Genomic DNA, 22,717 nt, shown 5'->3' with positions numbered 1-22,717 from the left:
TATGTTTGTGTGTATATTTTTTAAACGTGACTCACGTGGAGTCAGAGCTCTCCGTTAACCACAATATTTTGGGACTTTTAACAATGGCACAATTGTGACCCTGTCTGTAAAGTCTTTTTGAGATTTTCTACACAAAATCATCTTAGATAATGTAAAAAAATAATCTTTAAAATTGATTAATTAAGATCATGTCAAAGATTGAAATCAATAAAACTTTTTGAAATCTCAATGGCTATGTTTACATGCACAAAACTTTGTCAATCCGATTGAATTTACTACGATTGAAGGTTACGACGATACAGTTTACATGCACCCTAAAGATTGCAATCTGATTAAAATGTTTGTTTCCTGTACATTCTATAGAATCCAAACCGAACGTCTGCGCAAGCGCACAGTCAGGGTTGCCAGATTTGCGTATCAGAACCATCCCAATGGACATTCAAAACTAGCCCAAAAACATCCCAATGACTATTCACAGCCCAAATACCAATAACTAATGAACGAAATACTTTCATCTTTAACCTGCAGAAAAAAAAACTGGTGGAAACTATTTAAACAGTAGCTCAAATATAAACTTTAAAAAAAGCAGAGGACTTGGCAACGCTACGCTGCGGACAGCATCTCTCGTCGAGTTCAGGCTTTATCTCTGGATTAAACGGAGTTGGAGAAAGTTGTTCTTAAGAAATTTTCAGATATAGGTGATGAAAACACACTTTTCAAAATGCTATTTTATTGCTTTAAGTAGCCTAATGTTTTAAAAGTACCCATAAACGCAGCAGAATGTACATCGCGTGACCCCAGTAACCTTCCCTTAATAATGCGTGATGCCAATGCCTAGCTATTGCGCGTTTCTGTGACGAGAATCATGTGACATAGGAGTTTAATATAAGATGTGAACTTGAGCACAATTGTTCTGCGCATGTGCACAATGTATTTTTGCATCCGATTGAAAAAATACTACGATTCACGCGTTTACATGCGTACTTTTCTCCTGCGGATCGGATCACATATCGGAGTATACACCACCCCTTTCAATACGATCCAAATTGGCATCCGATCGTCCCAATTGTATTGATTAAGATGTTTACATGAAGGCTTTTCAATACGATTGAGCCATCAATACGATTACAAACGGATTATTTGGTTGCATGTACACGTACCTACTTAGATTTTAAAGGAACACACTGACTTTTTGGGACTTTAGCTTATTAAATGTATCACCCAGAGTTAGACAAGTCCATACATATCCTTTTTAATCTCTGTGCGTCCCCTAACTCTGTCTGACGCAGCCACCGCTAGCCTAGCTTAGCACAAAGACTGGAAGTAAATGGCTCCAGCTAGCATACTGTACCCAATAAGTTACAAAATAACACCAACATTTACCTATTTATATGTTGTGATTTGTATAGTCACAGCGTGTACAAATAACAAGGTAATATGAGACACAGCCATCTTTTAATAGTATACATCCTGGGAACTATATTCTCAGAAGGCGAAACACTGCTAATTGGGCGAAGTGATTTGCTCGCAGCACCCGAGAAGCCACGTGGCGAGTTCGCGCAAGTGTTGCGCTAATCACACTGCCCAAGTAGCAGTGCTCCGCCTTCTGAGAATATAGTCACAGTATGTAAACAGTTAAAAGATGACTGTGTCTTATATGATCTTGATATTTGTACATGCTGTGACTATACAAATCACAACATATAAATAGGAATATGTTATTTTGTACCTTATTGGGAGCAGTATGCTATCCGGAGCCATTTACTTCCAGTCTTTGTGCTAAGCTAGGCTAGCGGTGGGTGCGTCAGACAGAGTTACGGCATGCACAGAGATGAAAAAAGGTATGTATGGACTTATCTAAACTCTGGGGGATACAGTGAATAAGCTTAAGTCCCAAAAAGTCACTGTGTTCCTTTAAGTCTTAAGTCCTTTAAGGTGGAGTGCACGATTTCTGAAAAACGCTTTGGAAAAGGGAGTTGGGCTGACTACCAAAACACACTTGTAGCCAATCAGCAGTAAGGGGCATGTCTACTAATCGGCATCGTTGCCTGGGTTGCATATGTGTGTGGTGGGTCTATCAAATGAAGGTCCAAATTCTACTGGGGTAGGGGCGTGTTTGTTTAGGTGATTTTTTAAAATTGGCTTTCAGAGATCATGCACCCCGCCTTTAAGCCTGGGGTCACACAGACGGGGTCACAAATGTTATACATAATGATTTTTTTTAGTAGGATTACGCTTAACCCTTTATATAAAGATGCTTTAATGATCAATCAAGCATGTCTAGACTTGGTGGTTTATAAGTGAAATAAAATGTCTCAAAGTGATGAAAGGCTACAGGCCACACAGACCAAACCCCAGGAACCCATATGACTTGAATCATTTATTACTTACCCAGAACACATCATAGATGAGCAGGCCTGAGAGCAGCAGGCATGACACCTTCAGACTAGGCAGCCTCACGAATGCAATCATGGCCACGCAGAGACCCATGGCGAGAGCTGTGGAGACAATAACACAACATTGAATGCAGAATTAAACCCCACTGTTCCCTAAAGATGCGGGAGATAAACAAGACAACTTATTTACATTCCGTTCTGCACATGCTCTCAAAACGCACACGAACACCCCTGACCAATCAGAGCAGAGGAGCGTGTTAACTCACCGTCCATGAGGAGCCAGTGTCCCGTCAACACCCAGATGAGAACCAGCATGACAGACAGGGAGAAGGAGAGCAACTCGGCCAGCGTGAAGCGGCCACAGCAGCCGAACGAGATCCTGGAAACAAATGAGAAGCTTACAAACTGGAAACAAGACCGACCCTGTGTGACCGAGAGGCTGTCTTTCACACACACTAGCATCTGATTTCTAACGGTGTTGCATGTTATTATACAAAGAGGACCGTTACACCCAAAGCTAACAGTAATGGTTCTAGATTACATTGCGAGATAGCTCGCATTTATCTTGGGCAGAACCGAACCCTATTGTAAAAATGCCCTGATGAACTTACATAGAGGTCATTTTATTTTGATGTAAAGAGGGATCTTAAATTTCACAATAAAAATCTTTAGGTTTGAAGTAATTGAAGAAGAAAAACAATGATCCCTTTGTTATAGTTTTTTTATGTTCACCACAGATATCACGAAATAAAAACAAAATAACACAATACATTAGTATTACTAACGGTTACATTAACAACTACCATTGGTGGTGGTTGAAAAAAGCGCTATAAAAATTAACAAATTATTATTATTATTATATGCTGAAATTTACTTGAAACTTATAGTATATTCTTTCAATGTGTTATTAGACAAACAACTTAAGTTTCAATGTTGAGGAGTGGTGGGCAATGATTAATCGCGATAGATAGCATACAAAATAAAAGTGAGTTTTTGCATAATATGTGTGTGTGTTTTGTGTGCAATTATTATGCATATTTAAACAGAAATACATACATGTATACATTAAATATAAATTTAATATGCATGCAAATGTTTCTTAAATAGATACATAATTATAGGTGTGTGCATTTATCAGCCCAGTCTCACGAAATTTCGTTATATTATTACGAAATTCCGTGTTTTTTCGTGATCGTATAACGAATTCCTGTTTTCGTGTGATTATCACGTATTGGTTACTCGACTGTTTTGTCCTATTTTCTTACCATTGTCGCTTCGGTTTAGGGTTAGATTTACATAAAATGACATCCCTAACCAAACCCAACTCTAACCCTAACGCCAGGCAACTTATAAAAAAATAAATCAGAAAAAATTGTACCAAATCTAACCATAAACCGAAGCGACAATGGTTTAAAAATAGGAAAAGCAGCCGAGTAACCAATACATGATAATCACACGAAAACAGGAATTCGTTATACGATCACAAAAAAACACGAAATTTCGTGATAATAGCACGAAAAAAAAATAAAAAAAATACGTGACTATATCACGAAACTTTGTGAGACTGGGTAGCATTTATATATACATAATAATTATACACAGCACACCCTCATATATTATGCAAAACCTTTTAATTTTGTATGCGATTAATCACAATTAATCGTTGCCCACCATTAGCTGAGATAACCATTCTTCAAGTAACAGGGTTGAAAGAATTAGACTTCATTTATTTGTTACCCTGGACCACAAAACTACTCAAGATTTTTTAAATTGAGATTTACATAAACAAGCTTTCCATTTCCATGTATTGTTTATTAGGATAGGAAAATGTTTGGTGGAGTGGAGACAACTATTAAAAATCTGGAATCTGAGGAAGCAAAATAAAATCTAAATATGGAAAAAAGTGCCTAAAAAAGGCGTAAAAAACGTGACTTTTTCCATGTTTAAGTGCTATAATTGGGTCCCCAGTGCTTTTATCAACTTAAAAAATGTGAAAAAGATCAACCCAGTAATTTAGTTTTGGTAAACCATTCTGTGCAAGCATGTGAAAAATTAGGTCGTTCAGATTTCGCCTGTTTTGTGAGGTAGGTAAGCATGGCTAATTACAATAATAACGCCCCTTAATCTGCACTATCCAACCACGGCACTGGCATTTAGTGCAAAGAGAAAAATGAAAAAAAAAAAAACATTGACAGCACAAATGAGTTTGTATATAACAAACCACCATCATTGCGTTCAGTGTTTTTTGCATTTTAAAGGACATACCCAAAAACAGCACATTTTTACTTCCCCCATAAAAAGTGTCAATTTAACATGCTATAATAAATTATCTGTGGGGAATTCTGTGATAAAACTATACATACGCACTCTGGGAACACCAAAGACTTATTTTACATCTTCTAAAAAATTCATAATATGACCCCTTTAAAGTTATCACAATGAAGTAATTAGCAAAACACATATTACTTATATTATTAAAAAAAATGATACATTTACGGTAGAAATTTTACAAAAAAAATCTTCATGAAACATGATCTTTACTTCAAATCCTAAAAAAAATATATATTTTTGACCCATACAATGTATTGGTGCCTATTGCTACAAATATACCCGTGCTGCTTATGACTGGTTTTGTGGTCCAGGGTCACACATATTACTAGCATAGTAATAAGGTCACTGTGGTAAAGGTCATGACGCTTATTAGAAAGAAAACAAAGCTGATATTTCGAAGAATAGCTTGTTAAAGGGTTAACCATTTAAGATCGTACTTTCCTGATAAACCAGTCTTGTCTCTTTCCTTAACGCCATGCCACCTTCTATGTGCATATGCTTGTTTGTACAGCATGAGGTAAACAGAGCTAAGGAAAGGAATTAGCTTGACGCCTAAAAACCCCTATATCTAGTTCATGACGTAGCATTATGCAAACAAAACATCCGATATTTTTTAGGATGACTCAAATCGCTTTCCAAAGAATATGTTGCCTAATGTTTCGATTTAATAACACTGGGTTTTGTTAACACATGAACCGTCAAGCGGCTATACTGTACGAGGCGGCAACTGCAGACGACAAGCGAACAAAACATTCTTGTCCTTACTTGTTCTGTGGAGAGCAAGGCCTGGTCAGATACTGGCACATCGGCAACAGGAGAAACGCAAATGCGATGGTCGCTAGAACTGTGGGAGAGAAACAAGAGAAGTGAGGAGGGGAATAACAAGACAAACAAAAGTTACACAAGTTCGCTGGGCACACGTGAATTGGGTCAGTGGGTGAGAGATTTGGGAGTACCTGCAGTGCATATGGTGAACACCACTTGAACCGAGTCAAAGAAGAAGAACATGACGAGCAGAGACACGGAGGCTCCAATGGGCAGGAACAGCGCCTGTGTGGAGTCTATTGTCTGAATACCTATGAAGTAACATGTGTACACGAAAATGCATTGTTAATATCCAGCAGAGGATTTGGGTTATGTTTGCATACAGACATATAATCATAAAGTACTGTGCAAAAGTCTTAGGCCACCACGTCTATTCATATTTATTTTTCACTCTTTTTTAAGATACAAACAGAAAATACAGGAAATATGTACACAAAACTGTATGTCTTCTTCAGGTATCAGTCAGTGTTTAGTGTGACCTCTCTTGGCACGAAACACATGTTGAGCATTTTCGAGGAGACTGAAGTCCTGAAGTCATTCGATTAGAATTAGAAATTAGGATTTAATTTCATTTAAGTTTAAGAGATCCTGCAGCCGCCTGCTATTGCTCAAGTTGAAGGGGAGTTTACCCTAAATACTTCACACTTCAGCTTATACTTTTACACTGTTTTTAATACTACATACACATTTCCTGTATTTTATAATAAAGAGACTGAGAAATAATTATATATGATCACTATACAATTGCAAAAACAACCAATCTAATGGTAGCATGGTGGCCATAGACGTTTGCACAGTACTGTATATGAAGTACATAACGTATTCTTCTGTGCATAGAAAAATTTCATTGTTGTCCAAACTGGACACTTAACACAACACAATGAGGTCACGTGACAATAAAGCACACTACAGTCCATCACAAAATAACTTCTTAGATAATCTTTCTCTAAAGATCTAAATCTTATTTGGCGTCACAGGTTCAGGACTCACTGTTGTTAGAGTTGCCATTGTTGAAGGCGCCATTAGTGGTGGGATTTCCATCCTTATCCTTCTCCTGGTTCTCACAGTCCATGTTTAATGACCTATGTGGAGAGACACACATTTAAGCAGAGTGGGGGTGGGCGATAAACCGGTAGACATGATTAACCGGTAGAAATGTGTCAACAGGTAGAGATTTTGGACTATATCGTCTCTATCGGGGTTACGCGCCCTCCTGTGCAGTTGGTCACTGAAACGTAACGTTTGTACACGTATTGAAGCGCTGCAGTTTTAAAACAAGTTATTTTAAGCCATTGAAACATAAATAACAGATCTATATGCGTGTGCTCTTTCTGTGTGTGAGGAGCGTGCAAGTCGTGCAACCGCTGCTCATTAATTATGAACATTTCTATGGTATTAAAAATAAAGAAAAACCTTATTAAAAAAACATAAAAAACTCTACCGTGATACATATTGTTATCATGATATAAAATGAATTCATATGATAGAAGATTTTGGTCATATCGCCCACCCCTAAAGCGGAGGATAGTACACGCACGGTCAAGCGTTTTTTTGACTCGTGCGGGTATACGGACATTCGACCTAAGCATGAACAAGGGGTTATAAAAATCTGACGGTGCATGAAGGGGTGCGACGCACCGTCAGATTTTTATAACACGGACTGTTTACATTGTTGCACAAGGTTCAGCGTTTTGTTTTTTCCGGTATTTTTTTCACGCTGCCAAAAGACGATCTCCCGCAAATTATTGGAAATTTATGTTTTTCCAGAGAGTTATTGATGAACGAGTGTTTTGGTGGCATGGAAGTAAATTTTTTCATCATATGTTTTTTTTTTTCCGGTTTCTAAGTTGGGTGTGTAAGATACCAAATCCAATGCTATGTCATCTTAATCAGTGTCTTGTTGACTAAAACATAGCATCATTTTGAAATATGTCTGCAGCTCTTAGCAACTTTTTTGGCATGAAAATATTTTGACCCAGCAGGGTTAAATGTAACGCTGTGTACAACAAACCCCTCAGCACTTACGATATGAAAACCGCTAACGTTAGCGTAATTCTTGCCGTTCTTTTAAATAGGCTACACACGAATGATTGCTGGCTGCCAACAAAATAAATGTGCCTGTCTTATCAAAAACCATGTTTCAAATTTATTTTTGGTCATATCTTTAATATTGATTAGAATAAGGTCATGTCAAAGATTGAAATCATAATGAAATGAATGGATAAAATCAGACTTTGATGCTGATTATCTTAGAATTTGATTTTAAAACTGTAGTGTGGTTATTACAGACTGGGTCACATATAAAAAATGTCTTGTCATAATTGTGCTGTTTTTTCTCACATATTTAGACATTTGTATCCATTTATAATTGAACTATTGTTAAATATACAGTATACAGTGTGGATACCTGTCTATTATAGACAGATATATAAACAATATTCACTTCAAGTATATAGACGAAATAGTATTGAAATATTTGCCTGCAAACTTAATTTTTAGCAAGTGTTACAACTAACCCCCTGCCTGTTACATTTAACCCCACCTATGGGGTAAGTTGTAACGTTTGCACTTCTGTCAACGTTGGTGTAATTGTCCAAGAATGGTAAGTACTACAAACTTCAAATGTTTATTTGTAGCAGAGATGTGTGTGTTGCATGTGTAAAAATATAATTAATCAAACTCAAATATGTTTTAAATGATTGAGCCAAAACCAAAAAGCGTTAGGTTGTGGCCCGCTCTCCCCTACATTCTCTCTTCAGATGAAAACAATTTCGTCACGTGCACTGTACATGAACCCTGGCGTATGAGTAAAAAAAGGACCATACTTTGGCCTTAAGCCACAAACAACACGTAGACAGGAGCTGGATAAACACATTTCACATTGTTGTTTTATATGTCTTGTATACGGTTTTTGATGATACATGCATATACAGTGCTGGACTGCATACTTAAAAGTCAAATTCAAACAAACCTTTAAAGGTTGTGGAAAACACGTGTTGTACCGTCTTACGGTACTTGGGCAACTTTATAACCCCCATAAGCAAAAAAAGCAAAAGAAGGATTTTAGGGTTTCCTCTGCTATAACTAACTGACTATACAGATTATATTTATTTTCCCTGACAGCCTTGTTTTTAATAAAGCGTCGTCTTGAAGCTCTGTGCTTGATGATTCATCTGGTGAATATTTGTGTGAAGGTCCAGTGCTCAACAGTAGGAATTTTCGTCTGCCGGCCAAGTCCAGTCGGTAGTTCAGAAATTTTTATTTTCACACAAACTTTTAAGCAACGTATTTTTAGACTTGCCAGAGGTCTGGTTTCCCTTACAAAAAGGGCTAGGTTCTCATTTGGACAAAGCTAAATTTATAAACACTTCCAGCAGGTCAAGCAGCATCTCCATCAACAGACCCAAAATTCTGCGTTGCACAAAAAACTTACCTGAAACTGCCATAGACAATGAGGAGGATGGAGATGAGGAAAGTTGACACCTGGCTGGAGTCGACAAGGGAATACGCCCTGGGGAGAAAGAGAGGAAACTTTTTAATGATCGTTTCAAAAAATAGGTCATACAATGGACACAAAAACGTCACTCCCTACAGTCTATCCAGGTTTAAATACCAAACTTAAATGTGCACTACACACAAGGCATTTTGACCTCAACATTTGGCTGTCAGCTATTGATTCAAGTGTGCATGTGAAATGTGAATCAAAGCTCGGCCCTCTTCAGTTGTTGCCAAACTACGCATGACATATATCCCATGTTGCAGCATTTATCACTCTCACAGTGCTCCACTGAGTCTCTGGTCGGACACGAGTTTCCCTTTTATAAATAAACTTTTAAAAAAGAGGTCAACACTTAAAATTGAATTACAGCAAGCGAGTGTTTGATGGAAAAATAACAGGTGATTGCAAACAAAAAAAGTGGACTATGCTGTGTACACGCTGATTTAAATGAGTAAGGGACAGAAAAATTGGAGAAAGAAAAGGTAGACCCGTATTGTTGACTTCAAACACAAGAGACAAAACACCAAACTTGTTTTCTAGAAAACAAATCAGCAGAAACATATACCTCAACACTGAGAGACTGCAGACGTAATGTAAAAAGAAAGAGGCGGAGAATACAAGTGATGTTTGCAATCTGTACCTTCAGCTCAAAGGCAGAGGTGAGGAATGTGTTCAGGTCCTGTGAGGGCCATGTGGCCCCCAAAAATCACATAAAACTAAAGGTTGCAGGTGCTTAAATACCAATTTCAGTGGTTAAACAGACCACTTGCGTAATAAGTTGTGTTTGCTTAGGTAAGCGTCACTATTGCTTTTGTTACATGAAGGATTAAAGAACTGAGTAAACTCCTAACCATATTAAACATACACAGGGTGTAACTCGCCAAGTACCCTTTGTGCGTACCATTACTTTTTACCTGATGATGCAATGAAGTCTAAATCTGAAGTGGATGGGAGCTCCCTGGGATCACTGGTAAATCGATATACCATTGTTCATTCATAAATGTGTGGAGATGTCCATTAAAGGTGTGTCCTCGTATACACTTGCTATGGTGTTACGGATGAACCTTTAAGCATGAATCCTCCCAGGTTTGTAACATACAAAGGCCCAGCGTAGCCTTTTGAAAATAACAAAAGCAGTACTGCTGGTATGGGGGTCATTGACAAAACAAGCATATTTTTCTAAAACAAGTATTTTTAAAAATGTTTTAAAATGAATGTAATGCATATTGCAGAGTCAGAAACAATGTGTTTAAAAAGGACAATAAAAAAAAAAAGTATAACAACAATTTACACTGCATTTATTAACTAAATTGATGAGCTTATTAAAATAATTTTGCTTAAAGGAATAGTCTACTCAATTTCAATATTAAAATATGTTATTACCTTAACTAAGAATTGTTGATACATCCCTCTATCATCTGTGTGTGTGCACGTAAGCGCTGGAGCGCGCTGAGACGCTTCGATAGCATTTAGCTTAGCCCCATTCATTCAATGGTACCATTTAGAGATAAAGTTAGAAGTGACCAAACACATCAACGAGTAGTTATACGAGCAAGTTTGGTGGTACAAAATAAAACATAGCGCTTTTCTAAGCGGATTTAAAAGAGGAACTATATTTTATGGTGTAATAGCACTTTTGGGAGTACTTCGACTCGCCAGAAAAGTCCGCTCCCCTTCTCACTCTCATAATGGGAGAGGGAGGGTGTTACTGCGCCGGGTCGAGGTGCTCCCAAAAGTGCTATTACGCCATAAAATATGGTTCCTCTTTTAAATCTGCTTGGAGGGGCGCTACGTTTTATTTTGTGCCACCAAACTTGCTCGTGTGGCTACTCGTCTTGAATGGGAGAGCGTTGATGTGTTTGGTCGCTTCTGACTTTGTCTCTGAATGGTGCAGTTGAATGAATGGGGCTAAGCTATTTTTATTTCCTAAGGGCATTCGTAGAAGTTGCACCCTTTGACTTTCCGGTTGCACCGCATGACCTCTGCAATTAATTTACAATATAAACAGACATCTACTTGGATGCTGGTATAAGCCTTTGCCTGTGACATCAAATTCATAAAAATACTTTTTAAATATATTTAAAATGTGCTTAATAAAATACCCTTTTCTAGTTTTACATTGGTTGAACCAACTGACACAGTAAGTGTCCCAGCCTACCTATTACCTAAAAGTAGCTATTTTTTCTAAAAATTCTGCCCCGAAACCTTGTTAAATTCCTATGAAATGCAGAGATCTGATTCAAACGTACCGTTGTTCAATATTCAGGAAGCACACCATAGCGCGTGATACATTTTGAATTTAGTTGGCGCGATGGCGGAGATGTCCATAAACAGCAGCGAATGTCTATAGTTTGGGATCATTACATTCAGCATCTGAACCGAAAACATCCACTGCTGTTTCACCAAACGTCGGCTGAAACAAGGTAACGTAGCCTGTTGATGTTTGCTGATTTTAATCCTATATTGCATTTGTAGCGATTTCATTATGCAGTTTGACTAGATATGATGTTTAGCTTTGATGTTTTAAAGTAGTAAACATATTCACGTTCAATTGCAAGATCAATTAATCGATCAAGTGCTAGATTAATCGATTACAAAAAGAATCGATAGCTGCAGCCCTAGTGGCGCTCTAACCCACCTTATAAAACACTATAGCATTTATGAATCCAAAAGCAGTAAATACTCTGTGTATGTTTGGATCATCGTTCTGAATCTGATCTCTAATAAAAGTCAATCACAAACAATAAATTATCTCAAAATGATATCAAAATGTGGTATTTTTGAAGAAACCTACCCATATTTGAGAGGTGATAAAAAGAGAACATATGAAGATAGGGTCAGGATCACTGCCTTAACATCTACTTCGGTAGCCCTGCCCACTGGTTCGCACAAACCAAATAGCATCCAAACAACAAACATGTCATTAAATACTGCAAAATATTGTGGTTGTGGAAGAAGACAGTTGCTGCATAACCTTCCCTCTGAATCTGATATTAGGAATGCGTAGTTGAAGTACATTTTTTAAGAAGTTCAACTCACACGGGTAAAACATTGAGCGAACAAGCCACAGGTTGATGCTGCATTTGCAGTAAGACTGCAATTAAAAAGCATTGCTGTTACATCAATATTGAATCCAGACAGAATGGCGCAGCAATCTTATGCGAGTAAAACACTTTAGTACTCTGTGTCACTATCGCTTTGTTAGAGATCGCTTTGTCCCAATTGTGTGTAACATTCGTGTCTAACCACAAAGTTAGTGATAAGGACTTACCACGCTGTCACACACTAAAGCATCCTTGGTATTACTGTGTCTGTGCTCAAGTCAGGCTCGGTTTGAAAACACAGTCAAGCGATTTAGATGCTGATGTGCGCCACCTCTGTTGTTTACTGTAATTTCCCGTTTGTTATTTGCTACTTCACACCGCACTTGTTGTCTCACATTAATGCCAAAACCGGGTCTCCTGTTCTCAGTCAAGATGTAACGTTAATGCTCGTATGGCTATGGTATCTCTTGGCATTTGATGTTTAAATATGAGATGATATGAGGGAATTTCTGACAGCGCTGTACATTTTGCACCTGAATGACTGTATTTTAATCTTACCGAAGTGAATTCGAAAATTACTGCATTCTTTTAAAACCACAGTTCCTCAGTGATGTGAGGCTTCACAGCATTGAGCGGATCAGCTGGGTTGCTGCAGCCGACGTGAGTGCGCATAGGAAGCTTTTGAATCATGCTCTGTACTGATGTCAGCTTACGTCGACGTCAAACATGCACCCAGTCTTTACTAACACAGGCACTTGTAATGCTAACCAGATATCACCTACACGGTCATCGTTTTCGTGATCGATTGTTGATGCCACGTTCGAGTACTCAGTCAATCGATTACTCGTGCCCATCTCTAGTCATAATGCATTTCAATTTACGGTTTTGTAGTCTTTATATCAAGTTGTTAGGACATAAAAGAAAGGCATCTCATCTCAGCATTATCAAACATGTGCCCATGCCACCTGTCAGCACGTGAGGACCATACTCCTTTCAGGCTTTGTACTTGAACACTCAGATTTAGGTAAATGGTAGTTTTGGTCTTGTGGCTATTATGCATTACTGTAGGCAAGTCATTTTCAATTTTTTAAAAAAGCAACACATCTCAGCGTTGGCAATAAGGATTTGCTTCACATGTTCTCATTAATATGAAACATTTATAAAATATTTATGCGGCTGAAGTTGTTAATTTTTTTGAATAACATTGTCCTTAATCATCCTGGCGACTTTTTGTAAAACCACTGTATGACAACTGCCTAGATTAATCAAAAAACAAGCAGTGTAAGTTTCTGCATTTTGCATTAACTGCTGATAACACAAAATCAGTAACAGAACAAAAATTGCATAACAAATGTTCTCCATGATTTTGCACTTCCTGCTTTCCCCCACCTGATAATTTCTGTCCAATAAATGTATGACCTTAACACACACGTGGTTTTGTTTACAAATTGTGGTTCACTTGGAAAAAGTGCAGTGTCAATGCAAACCATACAAAAAAATTTATTTGGTCCAGACCAAAGCAAGTGAACTAGCGGACTATCCTTGTGTGAATACACCCTAAATCTTCAATGCGTCCCGCCTATCAAAACAATAAAAACGCCTGATTAACCACACCTTTAACAGCTGCCTTAAACTGCTAATTTGTAAGGACAGTTGATTCGCATGCCATTTTACATGTTTGAGATACCAAAACAAAAATTAGTATTAATTATTAAAATACTCAATATGTATTAAACCTAAATTATAAATAAATGTATCAAGTTATTTTTATGGTCCATAATGCCCCCAGAAAAAAATATTCATGTAATTTCATTGATTGAGACAATTACGAAAAGGTTGTACATGGGTCAACATGTACATGGCGTAATTTCTAAGCACTTCTACTACTTCTGAACTGTTTGCTTAATTCAAAAGTCGATTGTTGCAATACATGGATCTTGTAACTATTCAAGAGAGTGTGTGAAAAAGCCAGAAATATACATGAGATGCTGGTTTGTTGATAGCCTTTTTGCATATCAGATGACTTAAGGATTAGGTAACCAAAAAAAATTTATATTTTAATCCATACACTTTAATTTTTAGTGCAAAACCTATATGACCTTCTTCGAAAACCACAATTTAATGAACATATATAAGGTTAGGTAAAGTTAATATAGTGCCAATTCATTATGGCTCATTTTAAAACTTAAAGTACTCAAGAGTGACTGAAAATAAAGCACATAAGGCTTGCTGATCATTTTTTATGTATTGCAAGTGGTTTTTGGCAAGTACAAGCAATATTCAAGTAATTTCACAGTAAAATCATGGTGTGTCTAATTTAGTAGCTAAACCTAATGGAACTACTTAAATGACTTCATTGTCAGAAACAACTTAATAAAAAAGTTTGTCCGTTAAGGGCTTCTGTAGAAACATGGTGGCACAAAATGGCGACCTCTGTGTAAAGGGACCCTCGATGTAGAAAAAACGTCTCATTCTAAGATTATAAAAACATAACGGTTCATTATAAAACGTCTTTATACACCACTGATAATACAGTTTTGTATATTATTTTGCATTTCTTTTAAGAGATCATCCTAAAAATTACACTCTGCACCTTTAAAGGCGGGGTGCACAATTTTTTTTAAAACGCTTTGGAAAAAGGAGTCAGGCTGAGTAACAAAACACACTTGTAGGCAATCAGCAGTAAGAGGCGTGTCTTCTAACCGACATTGTTGCGGGGTGGGGCGTGTTTGTTTCGGTGACTTCAAATGTCAACATTGGCCTACAGAGATCATGCACCCCGCCTTTAAACCTGTATTAATGTTTAATGTACACTACGCACCAAACCTGTATAGACTATGGCAGGCAATGTCGCGGAGCACATGAGAACAACGAGTCTACACGAGTAGCTGCTTACTTCAATGATAAACAGGATCCCATTAATTTACTTAATTCTTGTGATGTCAGTGCCCCAAACGATGTTACAAGTTAACTATTTCACATCCATAGATGGAGGACCAGATGATAGAGAAGTAAAGAGGAGGAGTCCCAGTGAAGGTAGTAAGGTACCCTAGTCATGCTATTATCACACTGATATTGGGGCAACCTGCCCTGCGCTTGCCATTTTAAAATGTAAGCTAGAAAGTAAAATAGTCATGCCATTTAAACATACAAGGGGTGATCAAAGGTTCAGAGACTATGCCCATGATAAACAATTTAAAACTTTACTAAAAGTAACAGTTAAAAACAATAAAAGTGAATAGCTGCGGTTCAGATAATAATAAATGATGTTCAAATGTTTTTAAGTGTTCTGTTCCTTAGGGTCAAAGTGACCATTTGAAGAAACAAAAACCGATCTGGAAAGGGCTTAAACTCAGCTTTCAAATGGTATATAAAAAAGAAAAAAAATTGTACAATGTCACCATTTGATGGGTTGTCTCAGATTGCATCACATACACACACAGACTGCACAATATATCACAACACCACAGACAGGCATATCACAATAGCAGTACTTTGCTGTACTTGAATTATTCTTAATAGGTTTTTTTATAGTTAAAGTACCTAATGAACGTTAGACATGCAAGATCAATAATCAAAAATAATGTGAAACATGCATGTTTGTTTGCTAAATAATTTTAAACAAGTTTTTAAATGTACTTCAATAAAGTAGAAATTAATTTTACAAACTAAGAGCATTGTATTGCACATCACATTATCTAGAAAGTCAAGTCAAAATTTACTTCAATACAATGCATCCCATACCACCGACTACAGTAATAATCCAGTTATTGTTCAACAGGCCCAGGATAGAGAAGAACGATCTATGACCCTGTATGACCCTGTAAAAAGTCCCATAATCTAATGATGAGATGTGAAGCAAGTTTGATTTCAATCTTTGACATGGCCTTACTAAGTCATTATAAAAGATATCAAGGTTATATTTTCACAGGAAGTTGAAAACAGCGAAAAGTTTTTTTTAGACTGAGTCACATACTGTATATAAAGCCTTATTTATACAGTTTAGGCCGAGCAGAAATCTTTGTTATTAACAAAATAATACACTTAATACACACACGCTTTTGTCTAAACTCTCAAATCTCTTCAAACCACATTTGCTGCTTATACAACACCATGCGCCCATTTCTTTAGCTTGTTTTGCTTTGAATGCTTATGTGTGTGTGAATACATGTGTCTAAGTAAATTAATAGTCTACTGTAATACATTGGCAGAAGTGGTGCCATGCAACAGCTCCTCAACTAGATCTCACTACCTCATTTATATTTTTCAAAGTGATACATAACCATGCAATATCTAAACAGGGAATTCCCAAAAAACTCCCGAATGATTCTGGTTCCGATTCCGCTTGGTGATTCCAGTTCCTTCATTGTTTCATTAACAATTAATTTAGTACTAGAGACAGAATTTTAATTGCATTTACAGTCTGTTGCTAAATGAAGAGATAGTTTCAGATTTCAACAGAACAGATGTAATAAAAAAAACTTCTCACAAAAGGTGTTCACAAAGCTAGTTTTAGAGGTGCCATATAATGGAATAATAATTTGATTGACAGAAGCATATTTAAATGCAGTCATATGTATGAAAAATACCTTTCTTTATTATTATAAAACATGACATTCTATACAACTCAATGCTCATCTTATGCCACACATTATGATACACTGCAGGGCTCCAGACTAACTTTTTTCACTAGGAGCACAGTGGCCCCCAACTGAAAATTTTAGGGGCGCAACCAGAAAATGTAGGGGCACACACCGTAAATCAACATGCTAAACAAATATTCACATTTCTACTCATTTCCACTGTATTACTAATAAATACTTTCATGATAGATGCAGAAAGTACAATGTGCTGTTTCAAATTCAGTGTGACATCACAAAAAAAGGTCAAATTTACTGGTCGCACATGTGCGACTGGATGTAAAATTGAGTGGCACACTCTCAAATTTTGGTGGAAGTCTGGAGCCCTGGACACATATTTAATTTCGCAATTGTTAATTACATAACACAATCACTTTTGTTAACAAAAATCCAGTAAATAACCAAACTGCATGTGAACGAATTCATACTAATAACTCAAACAGGACTAACTGTATTCTGCTGCTGTGTGAAAGTTGACTGTGCAAGCATTTTAGTATAGCTTCCCAGTGTTTCACACAGACTTAGTTTATTTGTGGTGGCACATCCACCAGGGGTGAATAATATTTAACCAATATACGGTCAGGTTGGTCATTTTCGGATGTGAAGCCGTGCAATAAAGCCAACTTCACAACAATGTCATATCCGCCACGCACACCAATGGCGGTATAAAAGTATAAACCAGGCTTGGTGTGTGTACAGAACCTGTCATGTAAGAGAGAGGTGAAGAATGCACTGTGTAAAAATATATTTGTGGCAGTCAATTTGGATTTTGTGAATGTATGGGACACTGGTTTTTATCTTCATTGAATAAACATTTTAAAAAAATAATCATTCTGTTCTTGTATATTCTAAAACAAAATGGATACAACTGTACAAAAAAAAGTAATGGAAAATGACAAATGGCACAAATGCCCAGCACACACTTCCAAAACAGAAGATCATTGCTGCGCTTGACAAAAAGCCCAAGATTGTAGCCAATTCGTTGTACATTGATGCCAGCTGGTTTTGAGCCTGTTTTAGCTTTCGAGTAAAACAATAAATATACAGTATTTGCACAACAACCATTTTTCAGATTTTTTTGCTTTTAATCAAATGGTGCAATTAATCTCAGAGCATGTTTGATATGATTCAAGAGTGAATCATATCTACTTTAATAACCCATAAAAAAATCAGCAGAAGAATATGCAGATTTATTTACTAAAAATAAAAAAACAAGTGGATGACCATGCTCGATTGTGGTAGTGCAATACAAGTTCAAAATCTTACGCTCTATGGAGTAATTGAATGAAAAAAGACTTATAGAAAAAGGTCAACGGTGTAGCACTCTATTGCAGATATTAGCCAGCTATTTTAAACAGGTTTCTTTCTAGAAGTTTCCCTTGAGGCCTTTTCAGCAAATTCCTGAAAATGGTGTCACTCATGGAGTCAGCAAAACAGCCAGTAAACCAATAATATAGCAGAAGTGTAGTGGTAGAAACTGTACATAACATAACATAACCCTCTACGTTGTATTGTTTACAGCACTTTAATACTGATCTGACTTGCTCTTAATAGTGATTTGGTAATATATTACTTCATTAATACCAAACATGTTTAAATGAACAATAGCTGAGGGTGGGCCAAATGTAATGTTATATATGTTTGTATAAAATAACATTTCAATGATCCATTTGACTAATATTATTATCTAAACTGCTACAGGCTAAAACTATGCAAAAAGCTTGTTTCAAACCACGTTTCAAAGCTTGTTATTATTTTTCTAAATTGTTTTTTGCAAAATATTTTTAAAGCTGTATAAACACTTTTTTACTTGTTTTTTATTTGACACTTCCAATGACTGATATCTGATTTACACCTACATCATTTCCAGTCACCGTTGAGCAATTCAGGGTTAAATGTGCTTTGCTCAAGCCTTTAATCACCGTAGTTTAGTTAGTCTATGTTCATAAACGTGATGATAACACATTCATTCAAACTGTCAAAAAGGAAAAAAAAGGTGCTGCTAGCTTAACCTGCTAAACCACCCCCAAATTTCAGCAAAGCCCATGAAATTGGCATGCCCACACTAAAATGTTTGCAGCTCCTAAACTATTTGACCTATAGACACAATTGTGACTGAAAGAAGAAAGTTTTCAAATTTAAGAATTAAGATTAAGTTTAAAAGAAAGTGTTGTGAATGTTTAGTGGAAATGAAATTTTATGCACAAAATATATTTGTGTTTCACAAAAAAATATTATAGATGTCCCATAGTAGCCCAGAAAAGCAATTGCAGGGCTCGACAATAAGGACAGCCCGATGGCCCGAGGCCAGCGTCAGCATTGCTCAGGGCAAGATGACAGAACTGTCACTGGCCCGATCGGGCCAATGCGGTCTGTCACGAAAATGTATAATTTGCTTGCGTTTTGAGCCCTTGCCAATTTAAGTATTCAATAAAAGACGATGTGAAACAGCCAATGTGGTACTCACGCGCTGTATGTAGCTTATTGTTTGTAAACACAAAATTCAAACTCAAACGCTGAACACCATCCAGAAGTACACAAAGTAACTACGTTTTATTTGAGTTTTTTTATAAAAATATTTTATTTTCACTATGATGTGTATACCCCTTTGATTGCCCCGTCCCCAGTTAAGTACGTTTCAAACCTATGGATTAGGGAGAGAGAGAGAGATTACTTCCTGTTTTTTTCAAAACTATCACATCCTAATGCTGCGTTCACACCAGCTGCAGTAGAGGCGTCAAGCCAAGTGATTTCAATGTCAAGTCTGTGAAGACGTGTTGACGTATGTCTGGAGGTCTCGCGGCGCGGATGAGGGGGTTAGTGCGGCAGACGGCATTCCACCTCGTTCGCGCGAATTAAGCGTTGCCACGGGAAACGCGCAAGCTGAAAAATGTGAACTTTGGCGGAAAAACGCACCGCCTTAACCAATCAGGAGCTTGCTCTAGTAGTAACGTGATTACAGGATGCGAGCATAGTCGCAGAAGCCCCTCCAATGACGCGAATTTCCGCCTGAATGTCTCGATGACTAGAATTTCATGCGTGAATGAAGCGAGTAAACTCAAAATGTTCAAGCGGCAAACTAGACTCGAATTTGACGCCTCAAACGCGGCTGGCGTGAACCCACAGTAATGACAAAAGCATGCTCGGGCACGGAGAGATAAAAGTACAGTGTGAGTGCATGCAAGTGGGGGCGTGGGGACAATAGCACTTGGGCAACCATACCATATATGATTGTCCCAAGTCGCTAGTAAATGTACTACTCGGTTTGTGCACACAAATGAAAAATACAAAGGACAGTGCTTCTGTTGACAAACACAACTACACACTTCTAGTAGAACATAAGCAATGATGGACAGGGATTATTATACGTTTCACAGAAATAATCCTGCATTTTAACTACATGGAACAAAAAGATGAAATAAAAGAGAACCGAAGCAAATTTCCAGGAGGATTAAAAAGTACCATAAAAGTGTTCATTATGACTCGCTTGTTATATCTAAAGGTGGACTATGCAAAAAAAAAATATGGACTAAAAAAATAATGCCTCTTAATCATTAATTTGATTCTGCTTAAAGTGTGCGCTGGTGTTTGCTTGAACAGTATTTTCCATTTTTTTGTATTGTTTTGGGGTGCTTAGGCGTTTTTGGGAGAAAACCTTTGCCAGTGGGTGTGTAGCTGACAGTCAATACGACAGTGAGGCAATAGTGGGACTTTATAAAAATGCAGCAGACAGATGTAAAGCAGCCTTGAAAAATAAACGTAAATGAAGAGGCAAAATGTCAGTCAGATACAGCTACAATAGTACAATAGATGGGCACAAACCAAATAAGTAGTTTATTGTCAGAGACTCAGAGATAGTGGTAGTTTAGTGAATTTGTAAATTTATGGTTGTAACTGCTGAAAGTTTGCATAGGGTAAATGCTTTGTTATTTGGTGCATTTCTTGTGGTGTACTGCTCGAGATGAGCAGCCCAGATAAAATGGCTGAATTTAAGACTTCAGATTTGCTCTAGTTCACAAGAGTGATTATGTCTGATAATCTGAATGATCGGTTCACTAGTTTCCCTCATAATTTTAACTGCTTACTGAAAGATAGGTGATCGGTAAATACTGATACTGAATTGTTCCTCACATAAAGTCTTTATATGGCTTCGGAAAACTTGAATTATAATTTCATGAGCTTTAATAGGAATTCATGAGCTTCAAGGCATTTTAACCTTTATGATATATAGTCATATAAAGATCTATAGGTTTTCCTATCACCTTGCAGTATTACCAACACTATACACTATAATGTTATATTTTTAAGAGTAAACCAGGCTATTCAAATAAGAAAAAAGCTAAACTAAAACTTTGGCAGTAAACAGTTTTCATAAAACGTTTTGATCATAATGAAGGCTAAAGTTCATTCTTTACAGCATCTTGATGAATCACACTGGCAAATCTTCTTTGCTAATCTGTCATTTGCCATTATTGTAGTAACTTTGTTTAATGTTTACTTGCCATTATAATACAGCGTTAACAATATCAGTATAACAGCAGCCGCTTCAAGTCAATAATCAACATTTTGATGGACGATAAAGACTTTTTTGCAATAACAAGCACTAATGTCTGTGTCTGATTCACTGACGCTCTGCAGCACAAGCCTTCTTCATAAAACACAAAAGGGCTTTTCACACCTGAAATTGTTAACCCTGGGTTATTCTAAACCCAGGGTTAACGGAATCCTGGGTTATTTTTTTCATGTTTCACACTGTTCAAACTTAACCAGGGGTTAAGAGATAACCCTGGGTATTCATAATTTGACGTTTCACACTGTGCATTCCTAAACCCTGGGTCAGGAGTCTCCAACCCAGTTTCAACACACCTGTCTGTAATTATCAAGCCTTGATTAGCTACTTCAGCTGTGTTTAATTAGGGTCATAACATTCTAACCCTGCTTCGTTTCACACTGCATGCGTTTGGCACCACAATGCAGGGTTAACACCACAAATGGGGTGCTAACCCTGCTCCAGAGCAGGGTTTCATAACCCTGGGTAAAAAGCGGTGCTAACACCGCTTTCAAATTACAGGTGTGAAACGCTCCTTAACCCAGGGTTAAAAGCGGGGTTTAGAATGAAGATAACCCAGGGTTAAGCGCAGTGTGAAAACCCCTAAAGTGGTTTTCACGCTTTCTTCACATCAGTGCTCTCAAGTCAACATGCAACAATTCTGGCTTTTATGTGAACTCTCCAAATGAAGTTAACAGGTGCTCTTTGTGATTTTGCTTTAAACATAGCAGTACATGCCAAACAAAAAGCTATCCAGACTCATGCAAGTACAAATATTTGTGACTGTGTACACATTTACAATCAAAACCAACGTAGCAAGGATAATGGGAGTCTATATGCAAAACATCACGTGAGGTGATCATTTATTGCAACTTCAAGAGTTCATTCGACTTCTAGAACATTCTCTTTCATGCCAGTAAGGCTGGGAAAAATATAGATTTTTCGATTTAAACGATTTTAATTTAACAAAACAATATTGATTCAGGAAATTCCTCTTAAAGTGCGCGCTTACTTCAGGCAGAGCTTGTAAAGAGTGCCCGATGACCCGGGGCAAGCATAAACGATGCTTGGAAAAGTTGACAGAACTGTCACTTGCCCTCATGGACCAGTGCCACATCGTTACAAAAGTTTATCATTTGCACCTGTTTTAGGCTTTGCCAATTTAAATATTAAAGGCAAAGATGATGCGAAATAGACTTAAAAAGTCCAAAGCACGCGCCTGGCAAGCAGGGATGGAACTGAGCACCCGCCACCGGCCAAATGCGGGTGATTTTTTGTCGTGGAGGGTAAGCTCACTTCCCCTACCGGCCATCGTGGCGGGTAAATAAAAATAGCATACTGTTTCACCCGAACACTTTTAGAGGAGGCACACTTCAAAAAATGTGCCATTACATCGTAGGCGTTAAGAGGTCCGCAGAGAAAACATCTCAGGA

The 22,717-nt window shown here is 37.4% G+C and overlaps 1 protein-coding gene across 2 annotated transcripts in view; it reads right to left on the bottom strand.

Moving 5' to 3' along the window:
* Positions 1-22,717, bottom strand: part of sppl3 (signal peptide peptidase 3) — a 41,386-nt gene that overhangs the window by 7,630 nt on the left and 11,039 nt on the right. The window contains exons 2-7 of one of the 2 annotated variants that reach the window (XM_073874111.1): positions 8,986-9,063; positions 6,543-6,634; positions 5,684-5,815; positions 5,493-5,571; positions 2,663-2,775; positions 2,392-2,498 (exon numbers count right to left, since the gene is read on the bottom strand). In XM_073874111.1, coding sequence (XP_073730212.1) covers positions 2,392-2,498; positions 2,663-2,775; positions 5,493-5,571; positions 5,684-5,815; positions 6,543-6,634; positions 8,986-9,063 — 601 coding nt within the window. The remainder of the gene's footprint in view (positions 1-2,391; positions 2,499-2,662; positions 2,776-5,492; positions 5,572-5,683; positions 5,816-6,542; positions 6,635-8,985; positions 9,064-22,717) is intronic. The other variant, XM_055208814.2, reaches the window with a different exon arrangement.

This window comes from Misgurnus anguillicaudatus, chromosome 12 (assembly GCF_027580225.2).
Source record: "Misgurnus anguillicaudatus chromosome 12, ASM2758022v2, whole genome shotgun sequence".
Taxonomy (NCBI): domain Eukaryota; kingdom Metazoa; phylum Chordata; class Actinopteri; order Cypriniformes; family Cobitidae; genus Misgurnus; species Misgurnus anguillicaudatus.
The sequence above is the reverse complement of the archived record's forward strand: the minus strand, read 5'-3'. Positions and strand labels throughout refer to the sequence as shown.